The sequence below is a fragment of the Bison bison genome, unplaced genomic scaffold (assembly GCF_000754665.1).
Source record: "Bison bison bison isolate TAMUID 2011002044 unplaced genomic scaffold, Bison_UMD1.0 scf7180017864080, whole genome shotgun sequence".
In the NCBI taxonomy this organism is placed as follows: domain Eukaryota; kingdom Metazoa; phylum Chordata; class Mammalia; order Artiodactyla; family Bovidae; genus Bison; species Bison bison.
In genome coordinates this window covers 1,893,045-1,903,725 of record NW_011494652.1, presented here as the reverse complement: position 1 = coordinate 1,903,725, position 10,681 = coordinate 1,893,045, and the positions used below count along the sequence as shown (strand labels likewise).

At 52.1% G+C, this 10,681-nt stretch overlaps 1 protein-coding gene across 1 annotated transcript in view; it reads right to left on the bottom strand.

Annotated features, from left to right (window-relative positions):
* SHANK2 (SH3 and multiple ankyrin repeat domains 2) overlaps positions 1 to 10,681 on the bottom strand; it is a 563,331-nt gene that overhangs the window by 148,975 nt on the left and 403,675 nt on the right. The window contains exons 24-25 of the mRNA XM_010837814.1: positions 10,534 to 10,653; positions 9,907 to 10,316 (exon numbers count right to left, since the gene is read on the bottom strand). Of these exons, the coding sequence (XP_010836116.1) occupies positions 9,907 to 10,316; positions 10,534 to 10,653 (530 nt within the window). The remainder of the gene's footprint in view (positions 1 to 9,906; positions 10,317 to 10,533; positions 10,654 to 10,681) is intronic.

Genomic DNA, 10,681 nt, shown 5'->3' with positions numbered 1-10,681 from the left:
AGGGAGGGCAGGTGGAAAAGACCCAGGAGGGCTCCTTGCAGGCAAATCAAGAGGTCCATCAGAGAAGCCTGAACCAGAAGCTTCACATGTGGCGATCTCAGCTGACTATGCTTTCTACAAACCTCACCCCAGTCTACAGTGGGGATGGGTGTACTGCATCCTTCATGGGTTGAGAAAGATCATTATAAGACTACATTTTAGCAACCCAGAACATCATCCAGACCCAAGCCTGGAGTCAGCTGAAATTCAGAATCTCCCTGTGGGGCTCTGGCAGGCTAACTGATCTCTGTTTCATTATCTGCAAAATGGGCATAAAACACCTACTTCCCCAGAGTGTCCATCATTGAGCATGTGGTTTGGGGGCTCTTTTATACATCAGATACTATGCCAGGCACTGGGCACACAGGAGACACCAGGTCAGCAGACTGCCCAGCCCAGAGGGAGCAGGTATTCTTAGGAGGAAGGCCGACAGCAGTCAACCATCCAACACGCGAGAAGATCCTGAAGTGAAGGAAGCACACAGAGTAAGCACTAGAGTCGGGGGCAACCAGAGGGAGCCTGAAGCCCTCCCTGACAAGCTGGCAGTGGTAAAGGGAAGGCTGGCTTTGAGCACAGAACAGCACAGATGCTTAATCACATTGATCCCTTCACCCCTCCTCACAGAAGAGATGTCTCCACCCAGCAGACAAGCACACTAACTGAATCGTAAGCTGCTGTGTCCAGGAAGGCCAAGGACACAGGACACAGAGATGAGAGGAGAAGAGAATGAGGGAGGGGAAGTGCTGAGCCCTTTCACCAGGCTCCTCCTGATGGGAGGTTCCATCCTCTCAGTTCTCTGGTTCAGCACCCTGGAGAGATCCACCAGCCCACCCCTCCCGCGGATAGATTTCAGCACCCTGGACAGACCCAGGACATGCGAGCTGCAGCACCCTGGACAGGTCTGGCCACGCCACTGTTCTGTTCCTCTCTTCCACTGCCCAGCCATACAGTCACACCTACTCAAACTGACATTGCAGACCTTCTCTGGACAAGAAAGCCCCAGTCACCTTCAGCTCTGCAATATCTGATCACTCCTCAAATCCGCCCTGAATATTTCTGACCTCCCGACATTTCCCTGGAGCCCCCTCCCCTCTTCTGTTCTGCCCTTAGGAACTCCATTTATTCATCCAAGTGTTGAGCCATCACCACTTCTTTTATGAAGACCTCTTCCTGATATAAGTCAGGGCCTTCACCATATCCTCTTTTCCTCCTCCTTCCAGACTGAGTTTCTCGAAGAATGTGTCTGATTCATGTCTTTTCTCCCGACAGCACATGCCAGCCCAGCACCCGATGGGCACCCAATGTGTGCTGCAAAAATGAATGAATGAAGTTGCAAAAATGATTTGTACAACTGCCACCAGTTGTTGAGAGCTCACTCTGCCAGAAGCTGCATGCTTCACACACGTTTTTATTTAGTTTGAAACTGAGGCCAAGAGATGAAGGGACGTGCCCAAGTTCAAGTTCACACAGTGAAGGAGCAACAGAGCCTCGATTCAAACCCAGATCACACTGCACAGCCTGTGCCCTTGACCGTGGCTCCTTTCTATCTCTATCCAACCCAGTGCACTGCCATCTGCCAGTCCCACGGAGCCTTGAGCACAGCAGCCGTGGTCCCCTGAAGTGATTCTGAATCTTTTTTTAGCCTGAAATTGAAATCACTGATGCTTCAAATTAGAACCCCAAAATGAACAAGCCAAGACTTCAGATCTGCAATAGCTAAAGTGCCCGCATCCACCTTCCCAGCAGGATTCTGGGCTGCTCTTCAGCCTGGACCACCTGTTCTCATCCAGTACGGAGGACAAAGAGAACTATTTTCTAGGTACAGGAGGGGCTTAAGTCTAGTGCAGGAAAGGGGTCCAGCCTCCAAGGCACTTCCCTTAGAGCAGTGGCCTCTTTAAAACTTCAGAGAGCAAAGACTTCAGTGCAATGAGCCTTAACAGCAAAGACCCCAGTGCTATGGCCTTAGACAGCAAAGATCCCAGTGGTAGGAGCCTTGGAGGGCAAAGACTGGGATGACAGCAGCTTGCCCTGGGCACTGGTATCTTCTGAAGGCAAACAACAGAATAAGCTGAACTCCTCTGTGCTCACTTTTATTTGCTACTAAAGGGATGTCTCTCAACCATCACCGAGAAGATGGCTGGAAGCTCAGACCTCAGCAAAGGCCAGGCAAGGGGATGGAGAGGCAGATCAAGATGGCCACCGCCTCCTTCCCTGCAGTGGCTCAGGAGCTGGCAGCCCAGGTGCTGGGGAGCTGGAGTGGGAAACTAGCCAGGGGTCCCAGGGCTCTTCCAAAACTAGCAGAGCAAGAAGCTGCAGGGCTTCAGAACAGAAACACTCCGTGTTCTGAGGGACCCAGGACAACCACGGGGCCCTGCTTGTCTTTAACATGAAATGGACATAATTTGACCATTAAAGTACTGATGTGATTCAAGGTCAAGAATTCACCAGTAGCATCAGCTGGGATCTGCTCTTCAACTTACTGAATTAAATACCTATTTTAAATGACAAGATATTAAGAATTTTGCAGGGTAGGGGACTGGCAGAGTTCCTGGACTGGCCACACAGGCCACCCGCAGGACGTGTGACGAAGCCTCTCACGATATCCTGGAAGGCAGGAGAGAGGAATGTGAGCCACGTGGCATGGCTGACAAGGACGCTGGCACTGTGGAAATCACAAAGGGCTCTGGCCTCAGCCCTGGGATTTGTCACTAGCAGGTAAAATGGGAATCAGGAGCAGAAATTCCAAGATTACCTAAAAGGCAGGCTTGTGCCAAAACAGGATTGAGCAAGGCAGTGAGTGCCCGGGGAGCAGAAATTCAAGCCAAATCTGAAGGTACGCCTGCCAAGGATGTTTGGGGCCTGGGGCGGGGCGGGGCAGGTGCCTGCATTAGCTGGCATCCCTTCCACAGAGAGGCACCAGGAAGCTACAGCCAGTGCACTCTTGGCCGGAAGTGCCCAACTGTGTGTGCTTGGCCCATGGTGGGTGTGCTCTGTAATGGCTACACGCTCGAAAGGACAGCGGTAACCACCACGTGTCATCATTATAACATTGTTTTTTATGGAAGTATAGCTGATTTACAATGTTGTGTTAATTCCTGCCGTGCAGCAAAGTGGTGCAGTCATTTTGGTGGTGGTGTTTAGTCGCTGAGTTGTGTCCGACTCTTCTGTGACCCCACGGACTGTAGCCACCACGCTCCCTGTCCAAGCAAGAACACTGGAGTGGGCTGCCATTTTCTTCTCCGGGGATCTTCCTGACCCAGGGATTAAACCGGAGTCTCCCGCGTTGGCAGGTGGGTTCATTTCCCATGAGCCACCAGGGAAGGCCAGTTCAGTTATACATATTTACATATATATACGTGTGCATGTGTATGTATACATACATACACACGCACACACATATATACACAGACACACACATTCTTTTTTACATACTCTGCATGATGGTTTACCACAGCATATGAATGTAGTTCCCTAACTACACAGTGCCGTGCTAAGTCACTTCGGTCATCTCTCTTTGCGACCCCATGGACTGTAGCCCACCAGGATCCTCTGTCCATAGGATTCTCCAGGGAAGGATAGTGGAGTGGGTTGCCATGCCCTCCTCCAGGGGGTCTTTCCAACCCAGGGATCGAACTCTCGTCTCTCACGTCTCCTGCACGGGCGGGCGGGTTCTCTGCCACCAGCACCACTCGGGAAGCCCTGATGCACAGGAGGACCTTGTCATCTGTCCACCCTATATGTAACAGCTTGTGTCTGCTAACCCCAAACTCCCACTTCGTGCCGCCCCCACCCCGGCAGCCGTGTCTGCTTTCTGTGTATGACGTTATTATTGGCTCAGCCCATCGTCACTGGCTTCCCCTCCTGAGTCAGGCATCATTAGTGATGAAGGACAAGAAGAGGGTCAGCAGCAAACACTGACAGCATTCCACGCCCAGCGCCGCTGGCCCTTCACGGCCTCCCAGCCGACACACAGCCAACAGCAGCCCGCGTAGAACTCAGGCGGCACACACAGTGGCCCCCGAACGTGTGTTTGAACTGTGTGAGTCCACATGTATTCTTTTCAATGAATATACAGTCGGCGCTCCGTGCCTGCAGGTTCCACACCGTGGATACGGAACCCTCAGATACAGAGGACTGGCCACGGCACTGAGAGATTTTGCTGTCTGTGGTGGGTGCTGGAATCAACACCCTCCGCTCCCCGCAGACACACCCAGGGGTGACTGGAGTTGGTTTCCGGTGGCCGAGCTCACACAACCACCCATTTTGCCGACAGGGATGCCGAGAGCCAGGGAACGTGTGCCGACTGCGGACATGCAGGACCACCCATCAGGAATCACCTGGACTTTATTTACTCTCCTCCCTGTAATACTTAATTTTCAAGCTGAGGAGACTGACCGATTATCACCAGGTTGTAACAATTGTTTACACCTCCAGCTGGGTTGAAAGTAACGATTTGGACAAACAGGCTCTAGGGTCTGCATGACAGTTTCCAAGTCAGGGTTCTCAAGCAGCAGTCTGACATTTTATAAGGTACTCAAAAGGCCTCTAAGGAAAACACCAGGGCCTCCCTCAGCGTCCTCACTTCAACGCAAACCAAGATTATAATACAGTTCCAGGCCATCTTTAGTACAAGTATTTAATACGAGGAAAAGTAATTAGCAGACTCAAGCATCACTTTTCAAGGATGAAGGATATTGCTGCCTGCTTTAATTGCAAGGGAAAACCTATTTAGGGAAATGAACACAAAACCGAGATTGGCCGCTTCAGGATGAAGACAACAATCACAAAATCCACGGGAGTCTCCAGTACTGAGTGAGCTGGGGAGGGGTAGCCCCAGGAAAATAATTAATGCCCAGGAAAAGTGCTGTCCTGAAAGCAAACAGCAGCTCCTGGGGCACGGAGGCTGAGAGCGCTCATCTACGTGAGACGGCCTCTTCTAAGGAATAATTTGCTGTTTATGAAATGAATCCCTGTCAACAATTAATACCGTCATTCTAGAAAATCTGAGAGATAGAGAGAAGTCTGCCAAACAGAAAATAACCACACACGATCCCATCACCTACGGGTTAACATTTTCTTTCCTTATTTTTTTCTGTGGTTATTTTGGGGGGAGGTGGTACAATTCAGATGATGCCGTGCAGGTAACTTTAATTCTTCCCTCTTCAACTAAGGTAAGAAAACTGTTTCCTGCTGGTAGGAAGAACTTCTTGCAAGCATAAGTTCTGATGCTTTCTTTTACACCCACAACAGATGCATGGTACCCCCTTAACCACTCCCCGCGACTGCCACCCCTTTCTTTTTGAGGCACTGTGATCTCACCCTGGTTTTCTCTTTTAAGATCATTCCCTTAGGATGGGTTCCTAGATGTAAAATTCCTGGCTCAGCTTTATCGTTCTCATTACATACGGTCACATCGAGTTCTACAAAGTTTATGGCAATTTATTCTTTCGTGTAGCAAACTAGAAGTGTCGTCCCCAGCGATGGGTACAGTAATAAAAAAAAGTGCTTGCTGATTTGAAAGGAATGCTGGCATCTCATCGCTTGTACCTCTTCTTACCCCAGGCCTATGCACACACCCAGTGCGTCAGAGCGCCTCCCAGCATCTCTCAGCAGTCGTGTTCTTGACTCACACAGCCTGGGCTGGAATTCCAGCTCACCTGCTGTGGGACCCTGGGCAAGTGACTGAGCCTCTCTGAGCCCCAGTCCCCTCTGTAACATGGAGATGACACGGATGCTATTTTGCGGGATTATTCTGAAGGCTGGACGGGCAGTGAAATGCCTGGCAGACATACCCTTGACTATAAATAAGGATATGAGCCTCTGTTGTATTTACTGTAACACCGTCTGCTCTTTCGATGTTTACTGTTTTGCTGTATCGTGAGCAAGTTTTGAGATATAAGATATTTTAGTTTATACTAAAGTAAAGCAGGAGACAAAGCTCAGGCTTCCAAATGGGGAGGTCTGTGGAAGAAAGCCAGTCCTGGCCTTGAGACAACGAGATAAGCACAGTGCCTGCTTCTAATTTTTTGTTAGAATGCTAAATTAAAAGGTTCAAAGAGCCACCACGATGAGGCCAGATGGTCTTCATCTTGCCTGCCCCCTGGAACCCCTGGCATCATCACTGAAGCACCCTAAAAACACCGACGCTCCTGCCTCGGGATTCTGATCGTGTGGGCGTGGACTGAGCCCAGGCCTCAGGGTCTCTAGGAGGTCTGCAGGTGACTCCGGTGCCCAGCCGAGCTTCACTGGGCGAGGCTGGGGGTTGCTCCAGTTTGTTGAGTCCCTGCAGGAATCCAAATGACGTCCCCACCTCCAGTCTCTTGAATTACTCCACGCGAAACTGTCACCCATGACAGGTACGTCCTCCTGATGACTCCTCATAAGCGGCCCCTCCTGCCCCACCTTGTGGGGCTTGAGGAGCCTCCACCCAGATAATCTCAAAGAAACAGCAGATGGAGTATATTCAACACACTGCACTTGAGGCAGACTCTGCCTCTGGATCTTCGATTTCAACTTTCCGGCAAGCCTGGCCGGTATTTAATTGGGTTTCCTGTTTTAACCAAAAGAGATGTGGGCCTGAATCATTCCTGGCTGGATGGTGGCCCAACCTCACATTTGACCTGTAAGCAAGGAACCATGCCCTGACTCCACCACCTGCTTCTCTCTCTCAGCTGTCACTGCCCCCGCCCACCCCGCTGAGCATCACCTCCCCCAGGTCCCAGAGGGACAGTCGGTGCCCACTCTGCCCACTCCTGCTGCCCCTAAGGACTCTCTAGGGAAGCTTCAGTGTCACCGGCCATCCAGGGGGCTCTGGCCCATCAAACTGATCTGAAAATGGTAAACACACGTGGTCTGCGGAGCCACGTGTTTGAACGTCCCCATGCACGGAGCACCACTCCCTGCCCTCCAGCCTGAGGGAACTTTCCACACTGCTCACACTAAGACCCATCACCAGCTGGAAGACAGCCTTTTTCCACGGAGCTCCACTCAGAGTTTGGCTTGTCGGCGGGAGGGGATGGGCGTGGTCATCAAAGAAACAGCACCAACAGCTAAAGACATGCTCCTTCTTCCCAAAAGTCAGGGCAGGGAGAGAAAATTTAGAGAGTGGGCACCCCAGAAACGCACGCACAAAGGAAACCCTTCTTGACAGGGGTCAGTGCCGGCCAGATGACCGTGTGTGCATCCTGACAAAGCCCAAGAGGGGAAAATGACACTCGGGAGACGCTGAAGACTTTAGAGAGGGAGCATTCGCTTCAGAAGCTGCCCCTTGGTCCCAGAGTTCAAACTGCTGCATGGGTCTTTACAGAGAAAATAAATACCGGACAGGCTTTGCGCTCCTTTCCAACAGCAGAGAGAAAGGAAGGCTTGTGTGTGGGAGGAAGGGATGTGGACAGATGTGGCCAGTTCGCCCACACTTGCAACCTCAAGCCAGGACCCTGCACTTGACCGAGAGCCTAGAAACCCCAGCCTCCAGCACGGCTTCCATTCAAGCCAAAGATCCACCAAGGCATGTGAGTCTGTCTAAAACAATCTCCCCAAGGCTGAAGCTTCTCACTGAAAATCACAGAAAAATTTTCTGTTGGAAAAAACACGCACGTCTGGGGCTATATGTGACTTTACTATTCCAGGGGTGGGATCGGGCCGCTGGGAAAGCAACTCAAGGGAGAGCCTCGATCTTTCAAACCCAAGCACCTGAAGGAGAGTTTCTGAGCCCCCATGAATGAAACCTTGGCATGAAACAGGAGGAGCGGGTTCCCAGCGCTGTCCTCCTGCTGCCCCTGCCCCGTGCCCTCTTTAGAGGAGGACCCCTGGGGAGCAGCCTGGTAGGGCCTGGGGCTGTCTGGGGCCCATTCCTCCTTCAGGTCATAAGAAGACCAACAGAACCTTAAGGCAGCTCTGGGCCAGCCATGCCTGGAATCCTGGAATTCAGAGGTCACCCGGAATATGAAAGCTGTTCCAAAATGGCAAACATGTTTGCATATCAGAGGTTAAAAGCAATGTCAGAGGAGGTGCTTTGAAAACAGAAGGGCACAAATTCTTCATGCTCCTGATTTCCACGGAGCCCTCCAGCCGACCTGGGTGGCCTGCCTTCTCCCCCAGCCCAGGCGAGCGCTGCGGACCCATCTGCCAACCCAGCGTGGCTCTGCTGCCTGGGAGCGGGGTGGGCCCAGCGCATGCTCCACTGCTGCCCCACGCTTCTTTATTGACTAGTTTATCAAGGAAACAATCCAACGAGCCTCACTACCAGGAATGCTCCTGCATCTGCAGCCCTCATTTATAATTTAAAACCAAGAACCAGCAACGGCTTTGTCACCCTACTGGATTCTCTGTCTCTCTCATACACACACACACACACACACACACACACACACGGGAAGGAAACTTACATCACAACTGCATCCTACAGAAGATGATTCAACCCAGTCTCTCTGCATTTTCATGAGGTTACAAATCGAGTTAACCCGTGAAATCACCGCGGGCTCCAGTCTCCACCATGCTGGATGTGCATTCCACAGTTTAAAAGAAATAAGAACCTGAAGAAGCACAAGTCTTCATCTGAGCCAGGCTCTGATTGGTCAGTAATCACTTAAATACATTTTTTTCCCCCAGCACATAAAGGGACACCAACACACAATGCCTGGAATAAGGTAAAGCACCTTCTCCATTTTACCTGGGTCTCTCTTCTAATAGTATCTTTCCTTCCAGATTTCCATCCTTAGAAACATCCTCCTTAGAAGCACCCAGGAGATCATGAACAGAACTGCAGCTCAGAAAGCACTCTTGGAAGCTGAGGCATATCAGAGATGAATGGCTTCCAGCGGCCGTCTCGCCGCTGGCCTGGATCTCCTTTCCAGGATGAACAGGTGTCTGGCCGGCCCCACGGCGGAGGCCCCGAGCACCAGGCTGAGACCGCACACCCATTCTTCCTGCCTGCGGTGCCTTTCCAGAACAGACGAGACAGGGTTGAGGGTGAGCCCCGAGGAACGCTCTTCCCAGAAATGCGGACTCCCAGTGGGGGCCACCTGAGCTTACCGAGCATCTTAGAACATTTTCAAGGCACAACATATTCTTCTATTATTGATTTTTCCAAAGACTAACACATTCCTTTGAAAGTAACACCTAAACCCACGGAAGGCAGGGAGCTTAGGTGTGCCAGCAGTTTGGCACCTCGTGCACACCAACATGGTAACTCCAGGTAAGGCTTGAAGCAGCTGGGAACTCACGTCTAGTGGGATTTTTTAAAATGAAGACCGTGCTCCCTCCATTCACCTATTAGCAAAAGCTGGTTTTCACAGCATCTAAATTTACAAGCTTCCTTTTGGCACCACGAGCTCCAGCCACCCGACTTGCCCAGGCTCCTCGGTCCTTGAAGACCATCACCCATCTGATAGGCCAGTTACTTCGACTTGAAAATCAAGACTCTCAACCACCAACATTACAGACCTCATGGGAGCGAGACCCACGGCGCCATGCTTTCCACCGGCCCTGGGGGCACAAGTGTGGGCCGTGGCTTCTCTTGGGTCTATTCATACAGTCACAGCTAAGCCACCCAACAGGTCTGCACAGGTCCCTGACATCAGGGCAACCAGCTTCCTCTTACTTCTATCTTCTACTTCAAGATCAACAGCCAAGTTGCAGACACTGCCAGCCTCCAAAGAGACAAAGCCAAGGCCGCAATCTCAACACGCTGTCCGCAGGAAATTACATCCACTGGAGGTGGGGACAGCCGAGGAAGCCCCCATCCAAGGCAGCCTCCACACATGCCCCCGGCCTGGACCACTGGCCACACCGCCAAGACCACAGATCCAGCCCCCAGAGAGCCGGCGCTCTTCCCAGGCAGAAGGAGACAAACACCGGGGCCCCTACCTCAATCAAGAAGTCCCCGGTCCTCAGTCCGGCTTGCCATGCCACCCCGCCTTCATCCACAGACTCCAGGTACTGCAGGGCCGGGAACGCCGGCGTGGGCGTGAATTCTTCGATGGGCGTATCCGCTGGGAAGACAAGGTGTACCGCGTTACAAGGCTGGGAGATGTTTGCAGGTTGGTAGCCCAGGCCTCCCACAGGATCCTGGGAGGAAGCAGGCCCTATGTCTCCGTAGGAAGTGGGTGGCCCAGGCCAGCTCTCCCCTGGGAAGGGGCTGACACTCATGGTCATGGGCCGACACCAACTCAAGCAATGGACCCGACTGCTTTCCGGTGCCTCCTGGCCTCTGTGCTGAAAACACACGGGATACCGTGCTCTCCGGTCCATGTCAGTATGTACACGCCTGTCATTTTCTTTAAAAGCATCAGTGACTAAACATTTTCAGTTCTAAAAATGGAAAAGTTCCCCCATAACCACATGGAGCTACAGAAACACCACACTGAACCGCTTGCCAAATTTACATCCACGTAGACTCGCAACCAAGGGAATTCAACTTGGAGCGTGGACGGGACAGAACGCTGACCCAGTGGGTGGCTGCAGATTTGGAATCCGCTCATGAGCCCTCTCTGCCGGAAGCCTGGCTCCCTGTGGCCACTCTGCGGCCAGCGTCCGCGGGAGGGCTGGGGCCCCGCTGCTCAGCAGAGCCAGCGTTGGCTTCCGAGGGGGTGCCCAGAGCCATGGAGCCAAACTCTGGGGCAAGAGGTGGACGCTCCTGGGT